The sequence below is a fragment of the Lampris incognitus genome, chromosome 4 (genome assembly GCF_029633865.1).
Source record: "Lampris incognitus isolate fLamInc1 chromosome 4, fLamInc1.hap2, whole genome shotgun sequence".
In the NCBI taxonomy this organism is placed as follows: Eukaryota; Metazoa; Chordata; class Actinopteri; order Lampriformes; family Lampridae; genus Lampris; species Lampris incognitus.
This window is the reverse complement of record NC_079214.1, coordinates 48,846,388-48,869,820: the sequence shown is the minus strand read 5'-3', so window position 1 is coordinate 48,869,820 and position 23,433 is coordinate 48,846,388. Positions and strand designations below refer to the sequence as shown.

The 23,433-nt window shown below is 43.5% G+C and overlaps 1 protein-coding gene across 1 annotated transcript in view; it reads left to right on the top strand.

Moving 5' to 3' along the window:
- Positions 1-19,398, top strand: part of tdp1 (tyrosyl-DNA phosphodiesterase 1) — a 34,813-nt gene extending 15,415 nt beyond the window's left edge. The window contains exons 11-16 of the mRNA XM_056278871.1: positions 496-544; positions 725-791; positions 1,968-2,075; positions 2,748-2,850; positions 13,918-14,023; positions 18,889-19,398. Coding sequence (XP_056134846.1) covers positions 496-544; positions 725-791; positions 1,968-2,075; positions 2,748-2,850; positions 13,918-14,023; positions 18,889-18,962 — 507 coding nt within the window. The 3' untranslated portion in view covers positions 18,963-19,398. The remainder of the gene's footprint in view (positions 1-495; positions 545-724; positions 792-1,967; positions 2,076-2,747; positions 2,851-13,917; positions 14,024-18,888) is intronic.
- The last annotated feature ends 4,035 nt before the right edge of the window (positions 19,399-23,433 follow it).

The window sequence follows — 23,433 nt, the reverse complement described above, 5'->3', positions numbered from 1 at the left end:
CAAAGCAGTGAATTAGGAAATGCTATTCAGCTGCTGTCCATTTTAAATTCATTGCAAGAGATGAGGGTGGTGTCCAACGCCTTCACCTGAACTAGCCAGCTAACTTGCAAAACAAAAATAAATGGATAAAGCATTCTTATTTCCACAAATAATCGAAGTTCGCCAATGCTATCCGCAACAGATGTAAGTTAGGACATTCAGAACCTGAATTGTGCCTGCATACTCTGTGAGTACGCCAATGAGGAATAGAAAAATTGACTGAAAGTATTTCCAGCCAATCAAAAAATGCAAAGATCAAACTCTCTCTCTCACACACTACCAGACTGTGAGAGAGTTTGATAGTGCATGTGAGAGGCTTGATAATGCATGTGAGAGAGAGTTTGATAGTGTGTGAGAGATTGTAGCTGAGAATTATGGCCTACACGACCTCTTATTCACACACACACACACACGTGCACTAAATTCCAAAAACTATAAATGATTTTTGTCTTGCAGGTGTATCCTACTGTGGAGGATGTGAGGACAAGTTTGGAGGGATATCCAGGTAAGACATAACAGTTTTTAAAAACTTCAGTCAGTTTTGGTTGTTGTGGATCACTTTTAGAACCATTAACCACCGTTGAGTGTTGATTTTTTTTTAATCTAGCCATCAGTCAAGCGATCTTTTCATTGCATTGATTGATTGATTGATTCTTGTTGTAATGAGTGTCTTCCCTTCCACCAGCGGGGGGCTCCCTGCCTTACAGCATCCAGACGGCTCAGAAACAGCTCTGGCTTCACTCCTACTTCCAGTACGTTCACTCCTGATATCTGTTGTAGTGGTTTAGCATGCATAGGCTGGCGTAGCACCTGCAGATTAGTCAACACTGTTTCTTGTGTTTGGTCTTCCACAGCACGGATTGAGAATGTTTTGGGAAACAAATTAATTGAGAAGTTTGTGCATGTGTGTGTAGGAGCGATGTGCTAAACTATTATTTAGTTAAAAATTAAGTTTGGGGCTCCACATTTCTGTGGAATAAGAAAGTCTCGATTAGGCCTGTTAAGAGCAGTCTAATAACTGAAAGCTGCGTAGAGTTCAGCTATGACAGGGAACACTTCAAGTTTACCAGAATAGCATTTGAAATGTGGCAATAACACAATTGGCTTAATATTTAACTCTGCATGAGTGATACAGTTATGAAACTGTAACTGGTTATATCGTTCTTCAGACAGTATAGAATGCAAATCCAGACATTGCAAAGAATATGTAATTTTGTACAATAGTGCTGTTAGTCTTAAAAGCCTCCTTTTTCTTAAAGTGCCTCTGTGTGGTTGGAGGGGGGGCTGAGGTCTCTAAAATCCAGGCCAGATAAAAATGTTTTTTTGTATAGAGTTGATCTGGTTGAGGCAATTGATGTCAGTTTAGGCTCAAGATGAATTATCCTCTCTTTGTGTGAGGTTTTGCTTTCCTAATCTCCAGGTATTCGGGCTAATATCCTCAGCATGGGCTACGTCCTGTGAACATCCACAACACTGTCTTGAGTGGGTTGGGGTCCTGCTACATGTTGTAGTAGTACAGCTGTTAATTAATTGATTTATTCATTTTCCCTTTCTGTGGTTATCTATGACAGTACACAACAGGTTATATGCCACTAGGACAGTGTCACTGTTTTGGTCCCAGCCAGGTACATCATCAGCATTCTGTTGGTAAATGTTTTAACAGACCAGCTATTTACATACACCCCCTATTAGAAACTGTGTAACTGGCCAGTAGATTAGAGATATGGTCAGCATTCCGCTAGTAACCGAGTAATGGGCCATACATTGGCATTTGTCCTAGAAAAAATAGGAAATGAGGTGTTGATGATGAAGAGAGAAAAGATATTAAAATTGTGTGTGTGTGTGTGTGTGTGTGTGTGTGTGTGTGTGTGTGTGTGTGTGTGTGTGTGTGTGTGTGTGTGTGTGTGTGTGTCCGCACACGTGCGCAGCCGGTGGAAAGCAGACACCACTGGGAGAAGTCACGCAATGCCACACATAAAAATCTACATGAGAACATCACCAGATTTCACTGAGCTAGTCTGGTTCCTCATCACAAGGTGACACACTGTTTGTGGTGGCAGTTTATTTCTAACTGTTGTGACATACTTATCAATATTTTATTTTTAGCTTCTCTCTCTCTCGCTCTCTCTCTCTCTCTCTCTCTCTCTCTCTCTCTCTCTCTCTCTCTCTCTCTCTCTCTCTCTCTCCCCCTCTCCCTCTCTTCCTCTCCCTCTCTCTCCCTCCCGCTCCCCTTTGAGCAGTAGCACAAAAAGCACCATAGAAACAGCACTACACTAGATTTTCTCCAGAGCACCATATTCATTAACATCTAAAATAACAATCATACAGAAATGTAAATCCAAAGAATGTTATTGTTCACAGACTTTTCAACCAAGCATCACAGAACAACACTAAGAGCAGCTATTTGCCAAGTACATCGAATAATCACACTCCATGAGACTTACGTTTGTACAACTAAGTATATGGTAATACATTCCAAATTATGTCCTGCGAGACTTTGGAATTTCCAGTTTTTAAGAGTCATTGGTGCTTTTTTTGTGTAGTTAAAATCTAATTTGAATTCAATTTCCTTCAACTAAGAGCATCTTACTAATAGATTTGAGGCAAGAGATTATTGGATCTTCCTTTTGTTTAAAATGTGAAGCAAATGATATGCCCCCAGCAACCAGATACTCATCCTGTCTTTGTTGTGATGTGTGTGCCTCTAGTGCCAACTTGTCCAAGGCAGCTTGGGGTGCTTTGGAGAAGAACAACACCCAGGTGATGGTTCGCTCCTATGAGCTCGGAGTTCTCTATCTACCCTCTGCTTTTGTAAGAGCAACACACACATACACACACATACACACACACATACACACACACACACACACACACACACACACACACACACACACACACACACACACACACACACACACAACGGTTTAGATCTTAGTTCAGTTTTTGGACTTACAATAGACACAGTATTCTTTTTATTGCTAAACAAATAAAACACAAAAAAGAAAACAAAAATGCAGCTTAAACAGGGTAAAGTTCCTACACGTTCACAGAGAAAAAAAACACCAGCATTAACCTGCTGTTTGAATTTGTGAGTTTAATCACACACACACACAGACACACACACACACACACACACACACACACACACACACACACACACACACACACACACACACACACACATTACACACACACACACACGCACACACACGCACACACACACACACACACACACACACATATATACACTCACTGGCCACTTTATTAGGTACACCTTGCTATTACCGGGTTGGACCCCCTTTTGCCTTCAGAACTGCCTTAATCCTTCGTGGCATAGATTCAACAAGGTACTGGAAACATTCCTCAGAGAGTTTGGTCCATATTGACATGATAGCATCACGCAGTTGCTGCAGATTTGTCGGCTGCACATCCATGATGCGAATCTCCCGGTCCACCACATCCCAAAGGTGCTCTATTGGATTGAGATCTGGTGACTGTGGAGGCCATTTGAGTACAGTGAGCTCATTGTCATGTTCAAGAAACCAGTCTGAGATGATTCGAGCTTTATGACATGGCGCGTTATCCTGCTGGAAGTAGCCATCAGAAGATGGGAACACTGTGGTCATAAAGGGATGGACATGGTCAGCAACAATACTCAGGTAGGCTGTGGCGTTGACACGGTGCTCAATTGGTACTAAGGGGCCCAAAGTGTGCCAAGAAAATATCCCCCACACCATTACACCACCACCACCAGCCTGAACCGTTGATACAAGGCAGGATGGATCCATGCTTTCATGTTGTTGACGCCAAATTCTGACCCTACCATCCGAATGTCGCAGCAGAAATCGAGACTCATCAGACCAGGCAACGTTTTTCCAATCTTCTATTGTCCAATTTTGGTGAGCCTGTGCGAATTGTAGCCTCAGTTTCCTGTTCTTAGCTGACAGGAGTGGCACCCGGTGTGGTCTTCTGCTGCTGTAGCCCATCTGCCTCAAGGTTCGACGTGTTGTGCGTTCAGAGATGCTCTTCTGCATACCTCGGTTGTAATGAGTGGTTATTTGAGTTACTGTTGCCTTTCTATCAGCTCGAACCAGTCTGGCCATTCTCCTCTGACCTCTGGCATCAACAAGGCATTTTCGCCCACAGAACTGCCGCTCACTGGATATTTTCTCTTTTTCGGACCATTCTCTGTAAACCCTAGAGATGGTTGTGCGTGAAAATCCCAGTAGATCAGCAGTTTCTGAAATACTCAGACCAGCCCGTCTGGCACCAACAACCATGCCACGTTCAAAGTCACTTAAATCACCTTTCTCCCCCATTCTGATGCTCGGTTTGAACTGCAGCAGATCATCTTGACCATGTCTACATGCCTAAATGCATTGAGTTGCTGCCATGTGATTGGCTGATTAGAAATTTGCGTTAATGAGCAGTTGGACAGGTGTGCCTAATAAAGTGGCCGGTGAGTGTGTGTATATATATATATATATATATATATATATATATATATATATCAACACAGATACAGGAAAAAAAGTTTTAATACTTTTTTTTCCTGTATCTGTGTTGATATTTTGCTCCTCATTAATTGAGCACTTATAACACCATTGACGATTTCGGAAAAAAACGCTATATACTATATATATATATATATATATATATATATATATATATATATATATATATATATATAAATATATATCAGTTACACACCAGATCCCACTAATCAACCAGTAGAGTCTTTGCTGAGGAACTTGATTACGAGACACAGGGGTGTAATTGCTTGGTTGGAACAAAAACCTTCACCCATGCTGGCCCTTTCTGGATAAGATTGCCCACCCCTGTTATAGAGGGAGTCTAAATTATTCTCAAGTATTGTGATTCCTTAATTTTTTTGATGATCATGAACATATTGAAAATAAATCAGCAACACTTTGTAAACAAACAGTAACACATTGGTACTTCTTGTTTACTTGTTTAGATACAGAAAACTAAAATTATAGTGTCAGTGGAAAAACTATGGATGGTAAGGCTTTCATCATAATTTTCTGCTGCTTATCTGGGACTGGGTTGCATGGAAGTGGGCTGAGGGCAGCCCAGATGTTCCTTGCCTCAGCCACATCCACCAGCTGCTCCTGGGGATCCCAAGGTATGTCCAGGCCAGCCAGAATATATAATTCCTCCAGGGTCTCCTCCCAGTTGCTCGTGCCTGGAACACCTCCACAGTGAGGCACCCAGGAGGCATCCTAACTAGATGCCCAAGCCATCTCAACTGGCTCTTTTCAATGCGAAGGAGCAGAAGCAGCTCCTCCCGGATATCTGAGCTCATCACCCTATCCTTAAGGATGTGCCCAGCCACCCGGCAGAGGAAACTCGTTTCCACTGTTGGTATCCGTGATTTCATTCTTTCAGTCACTACCCAGAGCTCATAACCATAGGTGACAGTTGGAACAAAGATCAACTGGTGAATTGAGAGCTTGCCTTCTGGCTCAACTCCCTCTTCACCACGACGATCTGATACAACAACCACATGATTGCCTCCGCCGCCCTGATCCACTTGTCGGTATCCCGCTCAATTTTACCCTCACTTGTGAACAAGACCCAGAGATACTTGAACTCCTGCACTTGAGGCAGTGCCTCACTCCCAACTCGGAGGGGGCAAACCACCTTTTTCCAGCAGAGAACCAGGGCCTCACATGGTTCTCTGGTGGAGATGCTGGTTTGGTAGCTGGAGATGAAGCATGGAGGTGCTGATCCTCATGCCTACCGCTTCATATTCAGCTGCAAACTGGCCCAATGCATGCTGGAGGTCACAGCTTGATGAGGCCAACAGAACAGCTACATCCCCCTGGCGAAACTCCTCGCTGTCAGGTGAAAAGAAGCGGCTGGTGACTTCACATGTATCGGAGGAAGCATGTGGTAGTCTGCAGCCCCCCACCCCCACCCCACCCGGATTGGCAGAGTGGGTGGAGCAGCGACTGGCAAGGCTCAGAAGAGTAGGGTAATTGACCGGATGCAATTGGGGAGAAAAAGGGGGGGAAAAAGAATCAAGACACAAGAGGCAACCCTGGCAGAGTCCAACACCCACTGGGAAACAGCTTGACTTACACTACCGTTCAAAAGTTTGGGATCACCCAAACAATTTCGTGTTTTCCATGAAAAGTCACACTTATTCACCACCATATGTTGTGAAATGAATAGAAAATAGAGTCAAGACATTGACAAGGTTAGAAATAATGATTTGTATTTGAAATAAGATTTTTTTTACATCAAACTTTGCTTTCGTCAAAGAATCCTCCATTTGCAGCAATTACAGCATTGCAGACCTTTGGCATTCTAGCTGTTAATTTGTTGAGGTAATCTGGAGAAATTGCACCCCACGCTTCCAGAAGCAGCTCCCACAAGTTGGATTGGTTGGATGGGCACTTCTTTGAGCAGATTGAGTTTCTGGAGCATCACATTTGTGGGGTCAATTAAACGCTCAAAATGGCCAGAAAAAGAGAACTTTCATCTGAAACTCGACAGTCTATTCTTGTTCTTAGAAATGAAGGCTATTCCATGCGGGAAATTGCTAAGAAATTGAAGATTTCCTACACCGGTGTGTACTACTCCCTTCAGAGGACAGCACAAACAGGCTCTAACAGGTACTATTTAATGAAGATGCCAGTTGGGGACCTGTGAGGCGTCTGTTTCTCAAACTAGAGACTCTAATGTACTTATCTTCTTGCTCAGTTGTGCAACGCGGCCTCCCACTTCTTTTTCTACTCTGGTTAGAGCCTGTTTGTGCTGTCCTCTGAAGGGAGTAGTACACACCGGTGTAGGAAATCTTCAATTTCTTAGCAATTTCTCGCATGGAATAGCCTTCATTTCTAAGAACAAGAATAGACTGTCGAGTTTCAGATGAAAGTTCTCTTTTTCTGGCCATTTTGAGCGTTTAATTGACCCCACAAATGTGATGCTCCAGAAACTCAATCTGCTCAAAGAAGTGCCCATCCAACCAATCCAACTTGTGGGAGCTGCTTCTGGAAGCGTGGGGTGCAATTTCTCCAGATTACCTCAACAAATTAACAGCTAGAATGCCAAAGGTCTGCAATGCTGTAATTGCTGCAAATGGAGGATTCTTTGACGAAAGCAAAGTTTGATGTAAAAAAAATCTTATTTCAAATACAAATCATTATTTCTAACCTTGCCAATGTCTTGACTCTATTTTCTATTCATTTCACAACATATGGTGGTGAATAAGTGTGACTTTTCATGGAAAACACAAAATTGTTTGGGTGATCCCAAACTTTTGAACGGTAGTGTAGTTCCAAGAATGTGGATACAGCTCTCGCTGCAGTTATACAGGGACCGAATGGATCACAGCAGCAATCCTGGCACCCCTTACTCTTGCAGCACCCCCCACAGGACATCCCCGGGGAACATGGTTATAAGCCTTCTTTAGATTCACAAAAAACATGTAGACTGGATTGGCAAACTCCCATGATCCCTCCAGTATCCGTGCAAGGGGTGAAAAGCTGGTCCACTGTTCCACAATCAGGACAGAATCCAAATTGTTCCTCCTGATCAGAGGTTCGACAATGGGCCAGAGTCTCCTTTCCAGCACCCTGGAGTAAACTTTCCCAGGCAGACTAAGCAGTGTGATACCCTGATAGTTGGAGCACACTCTGCGGTCCCCCTTTTTAAAAATGGGGACCGACACCCCCGTCTGCCACCCAAACAGGCACTGTCCCTGACCTCCAAGCAACATTGAAGAGACGTGTCAGCCATGACAGCACAACAACATCTAGAGCAGTGGTCACCAACCCTGCCCCTGGAGGGCTACCGTCCTGCCAGTTTTCTCTCCAACCCTAATTTAACACACCTGATTCAATTAATCAAGGTCTTGTTAAGTAGGTAATCAGTAGAATCAGATGTGTTAAATTAGGGTTGGAGTGAACACTGGCAGGATGGTAGCTCTCCATGAGCAGGGTTGGAGATCCCTGATCTAGAGCCTTCAGCATTTCAGGGTGGATCTCATCCACACCTGGCACCTTGCCAGCACAGTTTCCTAACTACCTCATGGCCTCTGCCAGGGAGATAGGAGATGACCCCCTCGAATCCTCCAGCCCTGTCTCCTCAGCAGAGGGCATGTCAGTCAGGTTTAGGAGCTCCTCAAAGTGTTCCTTCCACTGCCTGAACACATCCTCAGTTGAGGTCAGAACCTCCCCATCTCTGCTGAGAACAGTCTGGATGAGGCCCTGCCTGCCCCTCCTGTGTTATCTGATGGTTTCCCAGAATCTCGTTGAGGCCAATCAATAGTCCTCTTTCGTGACCTTCCAAAACTCCTGCCATACCCGAGTTTTTGTTTCCATGACAGCCATGGATACAGCCCTTTTGACCTGCTGGTACCTCTCAGCCAATTCCAGAGTCCCCTGAGCTAGCCAACCTTGGAAGGCCTCCTTCTTCAGCCTGATGGCCTCCCTCACAGATGGCGTCCACCACCAGGTCCTTGGGTCACCACCACGACATGCATTGATGACCGACCATCTTACCTTAGCTCAAAGCTGCCACTTCAAAAATGGAGGCTTTGAACAGGGTCCATTCTGATGCCATGTCCTCAATCTCCCTCGGGATCAGGGAGAAGCTCCTCCGGAGTGGTGTCTTGAAGAGCCTCTAGACAGGGTCCTCAGCCAGATGTTCCCAGTTCACCCTCACTACATGCTTGGGTTTACCAGGTCTGTCCAGCAGCCTCCCCTGCCATCTGATCCAACTCACCACCAGTTGGTGATCAGTTGATTGCTCTGTCCCTCGCTTCACCCAAGTGTCCAGAACATACGGCTGCAGGTCTAATGAGATTACCTAAAAGTCAATTATCGACTGTTGGCCTAAGGAGCTCTGGTACTACGTAAACTTATGAGCTGCCTTATACTCAAACATGGTGTTTGTTATGGACAATCCATGACTTGCACAGAAGTCTAACAACAAAGCACCACTCGAATTCAGACCAGGTAGGCCATTCCTCCCAATAGCCCCCCTCCAAGTTCCCCATAATTGCCAAAATGAGTGTTGAAGTCTCCCAGTAGAAGTAGAGTCCCCAGATGGTGCTTTCACTAGGACACCTCCCAGTGCCTCCTGGAAGGCTGGGTACTCCGAGCTGCTGTTGGGCGTGTACGCCGTCATGACAGTCAGAAATTTCCCCCCCTGCAACCCAAAGTGGCAGTGAGGGAACCCTCTCGTTCACTGTGACAAACTCCAACACAGTGGTGCTCAGTCAGGGAATAAGAAGTAACCTGACACTTGCCCACTGCCTCTCACCCCAGGTGATTCCAGAGAAGGAGAGTCTAGCCCCCATCTAGGAGTTTGGTTCAAGAGCCAAGGCTGTGCATAAAAGTGAGCCCAGCTATATTTAATCAGTATCACTCAACCTTCCACACAAGCTCTGCCCCCCCCCCCCAGAGAGGTTACATTCCACATACCAAAAATCAGTTTCTGCACCGTAAGTCAAGTCCGCCAGGGTGTCCTCTGCCCATGATGCATTTCAACGAGCCCCTACTCCTCCTCTTCCAGGTGATGGGCCCATGAGAGGGCAACCCCACATGGTTCATTCAGGCTAAGCCCAGCCAGATGCCATGGCAGGTCCAACCGCCAGGAGCTCACCTACGAGCTTCCCTCCCAGGCCTGGCTCCAGGTGGGGGCCCTGGTATTCCTATTCCGGGCGAGCAGCCTTTATTTTCATGGGGACTATTCATAGGGGCTATGTGAATCGCTTTTTATCTGGTCCCTCACGTGAGACCTCTCTGCCTTGGGTGACTCTACCAGGAGCTATATGCTCTGGACAGCACAGCTCCCAGGGTCACAGGGGCACACAAACTCCTCCAACATGATAAGGTTGTAATTCTAGGTGGGAGTAATACTTTCATGACTGGAAAATCGGAAAGCTGAATGCATATGCTATTGCTTCTTGTCCCTGTGGTAAAGTGTAAAGGGTTGGTGAAACAATGCTCTCGGAGAGACCAAAATGGTTAAAGACATTTCTGCTAATAGAGAGGATGGCAGTCATCCTGTAACCAGATATTTTAAAGAGGCCAGGTGTTCTATGTCTGCTTATTTTTACCAGGCATCAAAAAGGTACATCTTGGCCCAAGAGTTGACGATGTTAATTTTACCATTGAAAGGCTTTTTGGATTATACATTTTTGAGATCTTCGCACCAAACAAGCTGATGAGGAGCTTAATTTGAAAATTTTCCTGTAGATTATGTTGTATTCTTTTGGATCATGAGGCAGGATATTATACTCTCAAACCTGCACCTTGAAAATCAGTTAATCTGCAAAAGTTCATTACATTGGTTATAATGTCATAGTATGACTGTTCTCCAGGTGTCGCTGATTCTTTTTTTTCCAATACCTTTAGTTAAGTCTTCGATTTAAACACTTTGATAGAACAGAGAAATTGCAAAATACTACTTTATTTTCTAGTGCCATGGGTCTCAAAATTACACATGCTTCCTCTTGTGGTATACGGAGGAATTTCCAAAATATGTTTGAAAAATTAAATAAAATTAATGTAATAAAATAATACTATCAAACACTACTATGAATGAAAATACCTTAATCGTGAGATCGTTGAAATGGTATTTAAGATAAGTTTTGCCTTTCCTGTTCAATTTTTGTTTCGATATTATCAGCCTATTTACAAGTTACAAGCTAATTAACTGTTGTAAGTATTAACTGTGATGGCAAGATAATAAGTGGAGGTAGCTAAAATGATTAATGGTTCAAAAAGGTTGCAGTCATGGCTCCAAACGGCAACTATATTAGGAAGAGAAGTACGGATGAGAATATTTCGACCAGCCCTGTGGAAACTGAAGTGGACAACAGTGAGCTGAGCACAAGTGCTAGTGGCTACTTCAGTAGCACCATTGAAATCTCCACAACATCTGCTAGCAGCAAACGGTGCAAAACAGCAAGGAAATATGTCTCAAGTTACATCAAATTTGGATTCAGCTGGAGTGGGAAGGAGAAATAGCCCAAGCCGCAGTGTGTGGTATGTGGTGATGTTCTTAGCAATGAAACCATCGCAACTCAAACAGCATCTTACAACCAAACACGCAGTGCTAAAAGACGAACTGGTAGATTTTTTTCTAAGAAAATGTGACGAACTGAAGCAGTCCAAGTCCATGATTCAGTCCTGTGTTACAGCCATAGCCAAAGCATAGGAAGCTTCGTATCGTGTCAGCCTCTGCATAGTGAAAGCCGGTAAGCCATACACAATTGGCAAACAACTGTCTACCATTAGCCAAAGAGATGACACATCATGTGTGGGGAGATGGCTGCCAAACAGGTAAACTTGGTGCCATTTTCAAATGACACTGTGTCACAGAGAATAGGACCTATGTCTGATCACGTTAAAAACACACTGACTGAGCACATTAAATATAGTCGCTATTATTCTCTCTAGCTAGGCAAGACTAATGATGTTGCAAATTTGCTTGTTTACGTCGAATATGAATATGATTCTGCAGCTCAGGAGGACTTGCTGTTCTGTCACTCACTGCAGACCAGAACTACAGCTGAGCACATATTCCAGCTTCTGATCACGTTTGTCCAAGAAAATGGGCTTGATTGAAAAAAAGCATGTTGGAGTCTGCACGGATGGCACCAGGGCTATGACAGGTCACCACAATGGAAGAGTAGCTCAAATTCACGAGTTGGTGGCACCCGAGATGCAATGAACTCACTGCAGCATCCATTATGAAGCTCTGGTGGTGAAGAAGAAAGCCGAAGAAATTAAGTATGTGCTGGACTCAGCTGTGAAATTTGTCAACGTCATTAAGGCCCAACTGCTGCATTCTCGCCTATTCCATATGCTCTGTGATGAAATTGGCAGCGAGCATGTCCAACTCTTCCTTCATAAGGTAAAGAAAGAGTTGGACATTCGTAAGGTAGCCACCAAGAGGGAAGGTGCTTTTGAGGCGTTTTGAATTGCACAGAGAGGTCCAAATGTTCTTACAGGACAAAAGCTTCGCCTTATCAGATGTTTTTGAAGATACTGCGTGGCTCAGTCAACTGGCATACTTGTCGGACATTTTCATTTGTTAAAAGAACTAAATTTGGGATTACAGGAAATCTTCATCAATGTTTTTGATGTGCAGGACAAAATCAACACAATGCTGAAAAAGATGGAGTTGTTAGAAATCAAAGTGAAGGCAGGTGATGTTTCATCTTTCCCCTTTCTGGAGAGTTTTCTGTCTGACAACGACCTGACCCTTGGTGATGGGGTCAGTGACATCGTTGCGCACTTCGTCTCACTCAGACAACAGTTCCGTGAATAATTCCCAGTGATGGCCGAAGTGAACAACTGGACGAGAAACCCGTTTAACATCAGAACCTAAGAAATGCCAAATTACTTTGCTGTTGGTGAGCAGGAGAAATCAATAGAACTGTCTTGTGACAAAACACTGAAGTCTGCTTTCAGGAGTTAGTCATTGTTGGGACTTTTTGATACAGCAACACAATGAATACCCTGTGCTTTCAGACAAGGCTGTGCGCTTTCTCCTTCATTTTGTGACCACATGTCTGCGTGAGAAAGGCTTCTCTTCACTTGCCGTCATAAAAACTAAATACAGAAGCAGGATGGATGCTGAGCCAAACCTGAGACTGAAGCTGACCTTGATTGACCCAGACATTGCAGGACCGTGTTCGCAGAGGCAGGCGCACCCTTCTCATTAGGCTTATGTAAGTTGTCAATAGTCACCAACATGCTGGCCAACTTTTAACATTTGGATTTACCCTAAAAAATTTTCAAACAGGTTGTTGGTATACAGTTGTTATTCTTAATGTTCTCACTTGCTGTGTGTGTGTGTGTGTGTGTGTGTGTGTGTGTGTGTGTGTGTGTGTGTGTGTGTGTGTGTGCGCTCGAGGGGCTGCCCTTTGCGTTATATGAGAGTTGTGTGCAAGAGTTTGAGTGCCAGTTCTAGTGCTATTCCTTTGTACAGCATGGCTGTGGCTGACAACAGTCAACAATAAATAATATTATTATTAGGAATAAATTTGCCCCCTGCATGAACTGTGCATAGCTGAATGAATAGGGTAGGCCTACACTACTGTATTTTAACGTCGGTGTTGGACTACCTTTGCTGATAATCAGGACTGATTTTGGCCTTTTACCCAAACCAACAAATATTGTCAGAGCACAGGTTTATCTTGTACCTAGTCCCTTCATTTCATCCTAATGGGGTTTTAGGATATAGGCAATCCCAGTTTATGAATGCTGGAGCAGTGTTGAATCGATGTGCTGCTTACGGATGGCATTTGTCAGAAAATAATAAACCATTGCAAGTATTATGATCATGGAAAAAACGACTTTTTCTAAATATGGAATAAAACGTGAGTATGTCATTCCCCTTCCTCTGTTCTAATTTAATTGTGAAGCAAGAGGACAAGAAAAAATATGGCAATGTGCACCCTTTTTCTTTCCAAGGATAGTGACTGACACATATGTAATAGTTCGGCATGTTGAATATTCCATTAAAACTAGGAAACAAGCATCAGAAAAAGTGAGAGGAGGAGAGAGAGGCAACACAGCTGCATCACACCAACGCAGCCATCAACATTACAGTAGGTGTTGTGGGGATGCAGCCTGCGATCGTGAAGGGATCTTATTGATAAGGGGGTCTTATATGTTCTATCAGCCTGTTCTTTGCCAATTCAAGACAATTTATTGGCATCATTTATTAGGCCCATATGACACACCACCTACCCACCAATCAGTGTTGATCAGTTGTCCATAGCAGATGCGATTGTTGTTGAACAAGTTACAGGAGGATTTTCCACAACTGTAAAAAGTTGAAAAAGGGGACTTTGTTATTAATATGGTATGATTAATGGTTCCCTTCCAGAACAGGACTACCTTTCCTGTCCAGAAAAATCAATTTCCTGCTACCGCTTCCTCCGATGCATTCCCTGTGCCTATAGACCTTCCACCCAAACACTACTCGACAGGAGGTAAAGTAGTTTGTGTGTCAGTCTGCTTTTGTTTTTGTTTTTGTGTATGTGATTGTATTATGTCCCCATATGTGTATGTTGTTTGTGTATTCACAGAGACTTTGAGCTTTGTGCATTCGTGGGAACCTATTTCTGTGCAAGTGTATGAGTTGGTGTAGTGGTTGTGAATGTGCGTTTGATAAAATAGTGAGTGCATGTTTGTTGGATGCCCTTTGCTCATGTATGTAGAAACTGTTGGCTATTGATTTGTAGAGTTATTTCCCACACACTGTATATTACCTGGTTATCTCTCAGATAAGCATACTGGCAGAAAAGTCTCCGCTGGGTATCAGACATCACACAGACTTTCTGGTTTAAGCTGACAAATTTGAACTGGTTGGCATTGTACCGTAGCCTGCAACCCCATACTGCTGGTTCATCATCAAAATCTATTGCCTTCACCAAGCCAGCTCTGAGATGGCTTCATTCAAATAAGGGTCAAACCCATATAGTATACTGGTATATTTACTGAACTGTCATTCAGTAACTCGTTCATAAGCTGTCGTTTTATAACCTCTAGAAGAGCATGTTGTTGTGTTTTTCACTCGCTAATTAAAAAAGGGTTATCACCTTTCAACCTAATTTAAGTGCTCCTCAGTAAAGAGGTGTAAAATTAATGCTGACATTTACATTACTGGATGACTACATGCACCGTTGTCTTCTATGTTGACATGCACATGTCTGAACATTGTGAACACCACCCTTGTGTAGTGCACTTTACTACAATCCAGGGAGGTGTTGTTTTATGACATGGGTTTTGCACTAAGTGGATGAGTTGGCCCCAGCTGTGATCCCTGCTCTGGAATCATCTTAATTTTGCAGGGTTGACTTGCCTATGGCAAACCTTTCATATTGACGGTCAAACCATGTATATGTTGAGTGTGTGAGTATGAAGGAAGTTTTTTCGAGGTGGAGGGTGGTTGGTGTTCGTAGATTTCTCCCCCTTTTCCTCCCAATTTTGCATGTCCAATTCCCTAGTCTCCTAAGGCCTTGCTATTACAAAACCCTTACGGTGGTTTGGGGAATCTATAACTAGGGCTGAGCCAAACGCTTCAGAGCTCTCAATGCTCCGTTGGATTGGGATTTGGATCATAAATACAGATTTGGATGGTTCACCTTTTTCCCCCCTAAAAAAAGAGAAAGAAAAGAAAAACAAACAATAATCAGTTACTTTGAGGGGGGTTCCCCTTTTTCTCCCCGATTGTATCCAGCCAATTACCCCACTCTTCCGACCTGTCCTGGTCACTGCGCCACCCCTTCTGCTGATTCGGGGAGGGCTGCAGACTACCACATGTCTCCTCTGATACATGTGGAGTCGCCATAGGCTTCTTTTCACCTGGAAGTGAGGAGTTTCGCCAGGAGGACGTGGTACGTGGGAGGATCACGCTATTCCCCCCAGTCCCCCCCCCCCAAACAGGCGCCCCGACCAACCAGAGGAGGTGCTAGTGCAGCAACCAGGACCCATACCCACATCCCATTTACCATCCGCAGACATGGCCAATTGTGTCTGTAGGGACGCCCAACCAAGCCGGAGGTAACACGGGGATTCAAACTGGCGATCCCCATGTTGGTAGGCAACGGAATACACCGCTATGCTACCTGGACGCCCTATGTTTTTCTGTATTAATTGAGCTTTGAATAACCTGGGAGTTTACTGAATATGTAGCCTGTGAAAGGTATGCGCTCATGCTGCTGTCTGAATTGCGATTCAAAACTGGCAATGAGGAGATTAGATGCTTTTTTCTTTTTTTATCGTGTTCAAGATACTGACATAAATTTGTTGATTACTGAGAAAATCCAGGCTCTTATTACCTAAATAATTAAGTGGTATTGACCACTTCACTGACGCTGAATTATGCGGCTGTGTCATTGCTCAGCAGAAGAAAGAGGCTTGTGTTGTACTCCACATAGCAGGCTTTCCTAACCTTTCATTTCCTGTGGACTGATGAGCACTGTGAAATGTCCTTTTAACTCAAAAAAAGTAAAAACAAAAAAATCAAATGATATTCACTAAAAATGAGATTCAACAAAATGAGCATATTTTCCAATTAACATAATTTTTTTTACATTAATAACTATGGCATAGATTCTGGATGCACAAAATCAATGAGTAAGAATGAGTCAGCTACTATTGCTGAGGGGATTCGGCCACACTGGTGGACACTTCAGCACCAAGGACAGTGGCAGTCAAAATCATTGATTTGTTGCACGTTACAAACACACAATGCGTACATTTTGCATATTGACTTGTAATTTGCAGTACTTTTGTTCACAAGCTATATTTGGGGCAAACACTATATCTGAGGTCAAATGAAAGGGGGGAAAAGGTGAAAGTGCACTACCCAGACTGTCTGATAGCAAACATTCTGTGGACTGGTGCCAGGTCATGAACCGTCTGTTGAGAATCACTGCTGTAAAGCAACCGGACATCAGAGCTACAGAGGTTTACAGTGTCTACATGAGAGGAAGCGAGTCCATGTGGTGGATCTTTTCAGAGACAACATCTCTGCTCCACAGACCTCTGCTCTTAACATTATTTGTGAGAGAATGAGATAGACTGTTTGCCTTTTTAAATAAAAGTACATTAAAGTAGTTAACGGTGACTTTGTATGGGAGAGAGCAAATGTGAGTGGTTAGTATGACTGTGGGCGAGTCTTGTTTGTGTGTGCAAGTGCATGAGTCTTTACCTGTTTTTACGTGTGTTTGTCACAGTACATGTCTTCAGGAGAATGTGAGTCTTGTGTATGTGTGTGTGTGTGGGGGGGGGGTGTTGAGCAGGAACACTCCTGGCAAGTATACTGCTCAAAAAAATAAAGGGAACACCTAAAAACACAATATAGACCTCGATGAATGAAATATTTCAGCTGAAAATCTTTATTTATTAGACAGAGGAATGTGTTTAGAGCAAAATAACCTAAGAATGATCAATGGAAATCAAAATCATTAGCCCATTAAGGTCTGGATTCAGAATCATACTCAAAATCAAAGTGGAAAATGAGAACATAGGCTGATCCAACTTCTGTGGAAATTCCTCAAGACGATTCAAAATGAGGCTCAGTAGTGTGTGTGTGGCCTCCACGTGCCTGTATGCACTCCCTACAACGTCTGGGCATGCTCCTGATGAGACGACGGATGGTCTCCTGAGGGATCTCCTCCCAGACCTGGACAGGGCATCGGTCAACTCCTGGACAGTCTGTGGTGCGACATCGCGTTGGCGGATGGTACGAGACATGATGTCCCAGAGGTGCTCGATTGGATTCAGGTCTGGGGAACGTGCAGGCCAGTCCATAGCATCAATGCCCTCGACATACAGGAACTGCTGACACACTCTGGCCACATGAGGACAAGCATTGTCATGCATGAGCAGGAACCCAGGGCCCACAGCACCAGCATATGGTCTGACAATGGGTCTGAGGATCTCATCCCGGTACCTAATGGCAGTCATGGTACCTCTGGCTAGCACGTAGAGGTCTGTGCGGCCCTCCAAGGATATGCCTCCCCAGACCATCACTGACCCACCGCCAAACCGGTCATGCTGGAGGATGTTGCAGGCAGCAGAACGTTCTCCACAGCGTCTCCAGACTCTCTCACGTCTGTCACATGTGTTCAGTGTGAACCTGCTCTCATCTGTGAAGAGCACAGGGCGCCAATTGCAAATCTGCCAACCAAGATGTTCTCTGGCAAAGGTCAATCGGGCTGCACGGTGTTGGGCTGTGAGCACAGGCCCCAATTGTGGATGTCGGGCCCTCATACCATCCTCATGCATTCTGTTTCTCACTGTTTGAGCAGAAACCTGCACATTAGTGGCCTGTTGAAGGTCGTTTTGTAGGGCTCCGGCAGTGCTCCTCCTGTTCCTCCTTGCACAAAGGACCAGATAGCGGTCCTGCTACGGGGTTGTTGTCCTCCTGCGGCCCCCTCCATGTCTCCTGGTGTACTGGCCTGTCTCCTGGTACCTCCTCCATGCTCTGGACACTGTGCTGGGAGACACATCAAATCTTCTTGCCACAGCCCGCATTGATGTGCCATCCTGGATGAGCTGCACTACCTGAGCAACTTCTGTAGGTTGCAGATACCGCCTCATGCCACCTCTAGTGGTGAGGGCACTAGCAAAATGAAAAACTAACCAAAGATCGGCCAGAAAAGATGAGGTCAGGCAAATGGTCTGTGGCCACCACCTGCAAATCCATTCCTGTTATAGGGGTTGTCTTGCAAATTGTCTAATTTCCACCTGGTGGAAATTAGACAATTTACCAAAAGGTGAAATTGATTCACAAATCGGTGTTGCTTCCTAACTGGACAGGTTGATATCTCAAAAGTGTGATTGACTTGGAGCTACATTGCATTGCTTATGTGTTCCCTTTATTTTTTTGAGCAGTGTATAATGAGGGACAATTTGGTGGGGGTTTTTGTATGTAAGTAGGGCTGGGCAGTAGTTACAAAATCAAATCTCGCGATAGTTTTGACTGGACATCTTGATAATGATGACATGACAGTATTTTGGGAAATTAACATCAGTAATGTGGATATGATGAGCAAGCAGGTAGAGGCATCCATTGTTTATTTCACTCAGCTAAAACAGTCTAAGAAATTCAGAAAATTGTATCACTTTACTGTGATGCAGCCTTTAAGACCAGGGAATGACAACATTTAAGTTATATCACAATATTACCATAACCGGAATCTCAGATGATATCTAGTCTCATATCAGATATTATATCGATATTTTTCACAGCTCTACATACAAGTCCTTCATTATCTGTGCGGAATGTGTGTGTTGTCTTGTATGAGGTCGTGTTTGCTAACATACTGTTGCTGTCTGTCCTCAGACCAGCCGTGGATCTGGAACATACCGTACACTAACGCTCCTGACACACATGGCAATATTTGGGTCCCCTCCTGAACGGCTCCCAGACTGCCTCCAAGACACAGAACACACACATACACACAGTACAGAAATTTGGCTGGAGCTCTCCCGAGGCATCCAGATACACACAGATGGTGCAGTGGCCTGTCTTATCTCACCCTGAAAATCTCTTGACACTGCAGACATTCCAGCAATGCCACATTACTACCAGCTCACCTCGTTTGTCTGTGACAGTGTCTTTTTGTCTATCTGCATCGTTGGTGTCTGACCCTCTGTCTGTCGTTACCACTCCGTCTGCCTGTTTGTCCAAGCACAGGCATGGATTTAAAAGGTGATTGTGTAATTTTCTTGTTAGGTTGTAACTGTCATTACTTTGCGTAATCATAGACCTAGTTGTTATTAGCCATGCTCATATATTTATACTGTACTGTAGACTAAGGAGACATTTTCTAACTGATATATGAATAAAATATTTTTGTAATCACCATTATAGTCAAGTCAGTTTTATTTGTATAGCCCAATATCCCAAATTACGAGTTTGCCTCAGGGGGCTTTACAGCAATACAACATCCTGTCCTTAGACCCTCACATCGGATAAGGAACAACTCCCTAGAAAAAAAACTTTAAGAGGGAGAAAAAAATAGGAAGAAACCTCAGGGAGAACAACAGAGGAGGGATCTCTCTCCCAAGATGTGCAATGGATGTTATGTGTACAGAATAAACCACAATTTACAGACTACAACATTGAAAGAGGATAACAGAATTATAATGGAATTATAGGGCAATATATTTTAGCTGAATTTCTTCTTTTTGTTTCCTAACTGGTTTCTTCATGTTTAAAGAGTTGTCTTTATTAACTCTTTATACTTTTCATTGCATTGCACTTCTTTAATCCTTATTCAACCATGCATTGTTGTGACAAAAGCTTCAGTAAGACTAACGTTAAAGATATACTCTGCTGGTTATATATGAAACCACTTCTGGCTTTGAATTGCATCCCACCAAAATGTTATCCTGCATCTCTCTTATCTGATTGCCTCACTGCTTTTGTCTATTTCTATATTAAGGAAAGAAAACTGAAAAGATAAGGGTTCTGTCACTCCTTTGTTTTTAACCCCTTTTTTTCCCCCAATTGTATCCAGCTGATTACCCCACTCTTCCGAGCCATTCCAGTCGCTGTTCCAACCCCTCTGCCAATCCAGGTAGGGCTGCAGGCTACCACATGCCTCCTCCGATACATGTGGAGTCGCCAGCCGCTTCTCTTCACCTGACAGTGAGGAGTTTTGCCATGGGGACGTAGCGTGTGAGAATTATGCTATTCCCCCCAGTTCCTCCTCCTCCCCGAACAGGCACCCCGACCGACCAGAGGAGGCGCTAGTGCAGCGACCAGGACACATACCCACATCCAGCTTCCCACCCGCAGAAATGGCCAATTGTATCTGTAGGGACGCCCGACCAAGCTGGACTGTCACTCCTTTTTTCGGGGAGAAAGTTTTTTCAAAATATTGTACATGTTTGAACGTGACCAAGACTATAGACAATTTGAACAAAATAAAGTGTGACATACTGTCAACAGTTGAAGGTAAGTTCACTTTTCTGGGCAAATGCCCCAAATTATTGTTGTTGGGCATAATTTTGAATTGTACAGACAAAAACTTAACTGATGGCCTCTGTATTGAGAAATTAATTGAAGTGATCAGTGAAGTTTCTGTGTGTACCATTCCAAGTGATGGTGGACAAAATGTGGTATTTGTTTTAAAAAAAGGTGAACCCATCCGTTACATCTGAGCTCTCAGAAGGCTTGGATCTGCTGCCAAAGCAGTGAGAACATGGCCAAGCCCACGGTTCAAAGATGTTCCCTTAACATCGCAGAGACAACTTCTTACTGGCTTTGCATATAGGTCCCTCAAAATCAGTTTGAGCTCACATTTCAAAAGGGGAAAGCCCCTCCAGTTTGAAATCATTTTAAAGTTTCAGAAAGGGAGGGGAGCACATAGAAGTTCCTTGTTGTTTATTTGGGATCATATGCATATTCTATCTCTTTGTAGACCAGGTCTTATGTAGTTGTGTACTGCTAACTCTTGACACAGTATAAAGATACCTTGCTGTCTTAGAAGGTGCACCAGAAAGCCAGCAGCAAGATTTTGAGCTTTATGCGGGCAGCAACCAGGAGATTACTATTCATCACTGGGAAAGTCATCTATAGTATCCCAAAAATGTGCTCTGTCCAAGTTTTTGACGACACCTGTAAGTCTAAAACCTTCCACAATAGGTTGTGAGGTATGCGACCAAATGCATCATTTATGTAAGTGCAAGAATGCCACATGAAGATAACTTTCCTCACACTTGACAGACTTAACATGGCGCCATAGCTAAAAAAGAAAAGAAAAGTTTTTCCTTTGGAATGAAAAAGCTTTCAACTCAAGACCATGATCTGGGAATAACCTGCAACTTTCATGCTAACTGTATAAACTTCCACAGAATTTTTGATAACCCTGCTCTGCTATCATAGCGTTGATAGGGTACTACATTGGTCCCAGGAAGACGATGAATTCTTGGCATTTTAACCCCGTTTGCACTCCCTCAAGCTTGGGTGAGCTAACATGTATATGGTAATCTGTTGTTCCAATATCTGGTGGCATCCCTTACTTTCTATACACCGATCAGCCAAACCATTAAAACCACCTGCTTAATATTGTGTAGGTCCCCCTCGTGCCACCAAAACAGCTCTGACCCACTGAGGCATGGACTCCACAAGACCTCTGAAGGTGTCCCGTAGTATCTGGCACCAAGACATTAGCAGCAGATTCTTTAAATCAAGTCAATTTTATTTGTAAAGCCCAGTATCACAAATTAAAAATTTGCCTCATGGGGCTTTACAGCAATACAACATCCTGTCCTTAGACCCTTGCGTCGGATAAAGAACAACTCCCTAAAAAAAAAAAAACTTTAACAAGGAGAAAAGTAGGAAGAAAACTCAGGGAGAGCAACAGAGGAGGGATCTCTCTCCCAAGACAGACAACGTGCAATGAATGTTGTGTTTACACAATTTACGGGCTACAACATTTAAAGACGGTAACAGAATTATAATGGAATTATAAATTGTATGAAGAATATGATGAAGAGGATGCCAAGCAGTGTCCAGACGCCATCAGAACAGCCCAGCACCCAAGCCGCGTGATCAGCATCACCATGTAAAAAAAAAAATTAGTCACACATCTTAGTGAAAGAACATTGAAACAGGATAACAAAATTATATGGATTTATAAGATATATATAAAAGAAAATGATAAGGGAGGTGCCAAGCAGTGTCCAGGTGGCGACCACCATCACTATGGACATCTGGGAGGAGGACAGACTGCACGTGCACACAAGGGAGACTCACATCACACCATTCGCACTCAGAAAAAGAAAGGAAAATACATCATTAAGAGAGAGAGAAAAGACGTGAGAGAAGAGAACAGTTTACAGTAGTCAATAGTCTATATGCTGTAATCTCGTCGGCAGAAAGTGCTTGGTAAATTCATTGAGACAGAAACCGACCCACCATACAGTATAGGTTGTGAAGTACTCAGACAAAAAGATGAGTTTTACGTTTCGATTTAAAGGAATCAACAGACTCTGATTGTCTGATAGCAGCAGGCAGGTTATTCCACAAGAACAGGGCCCAATAGGAGAAGGCCCTGCCACCAGCTGACTTTTTTTTTTTAAACTTTGGGTACACAAAGGAGCTCTGTATTTTCAGAGTGGAGAGCTCGAGATGGAATGTACAGTTTAAGGAGATCAGACAAGTATGATGGGGCAAGCCCATTTAGGATATTATAAGTCAGCAGAAGCCCCTTGAAGTCTGGTCTAACATGAATAGGAAGCCAATGAAGGGAGGCAAGAATTGGTGTAATATGGTCAAGTTTTCTCGTTTTAGTTAGGATTTTCGCTGCAGCATTCTGAACAATCTGAAGACTTTTAGTACTAGCATGTGGCAGACCTGAAAACAGAACATTACAGTAATTAAGTTTGCATGAAACAAATGCATGTAAAAGAGTCTGTGCATCAGCCATGGACAGAAAAGACTGAATTTTAGCTATGTTACGTAAGTGAAAGAAGGCAGTCTTGGTGATTTCTTTAATGTGCTTATCAAAGGAAAGGCTGGGATCAAACATAACACCAAGATTTTTGGCTACCACACTTTGTGAAATCACAGAGTTGTCGATTGTTATCATTACTTGATCAAATTGGTGTCTGTGTCTAGCTGGGCCAATCACCAGCATCTCAGTTTATCCGAATTCAAAAGCAGAAAGTTTAGTGACATCCAATTTTTCACAGCAGCCAAGCGGGCCTCTAAATTAGTCATTTGAGTATGGTCATCAGCCCTTTTAGCTACAGGTAAGTATCATCAGCATAGCAATGAAAATGTATTCCATATCTGTGTATAATTTTACTATGAGGTGAAATATAAAGTGAGGGACAAGAACGGAGCCCTGAAGAACACCATATTTAACAAAAGAGA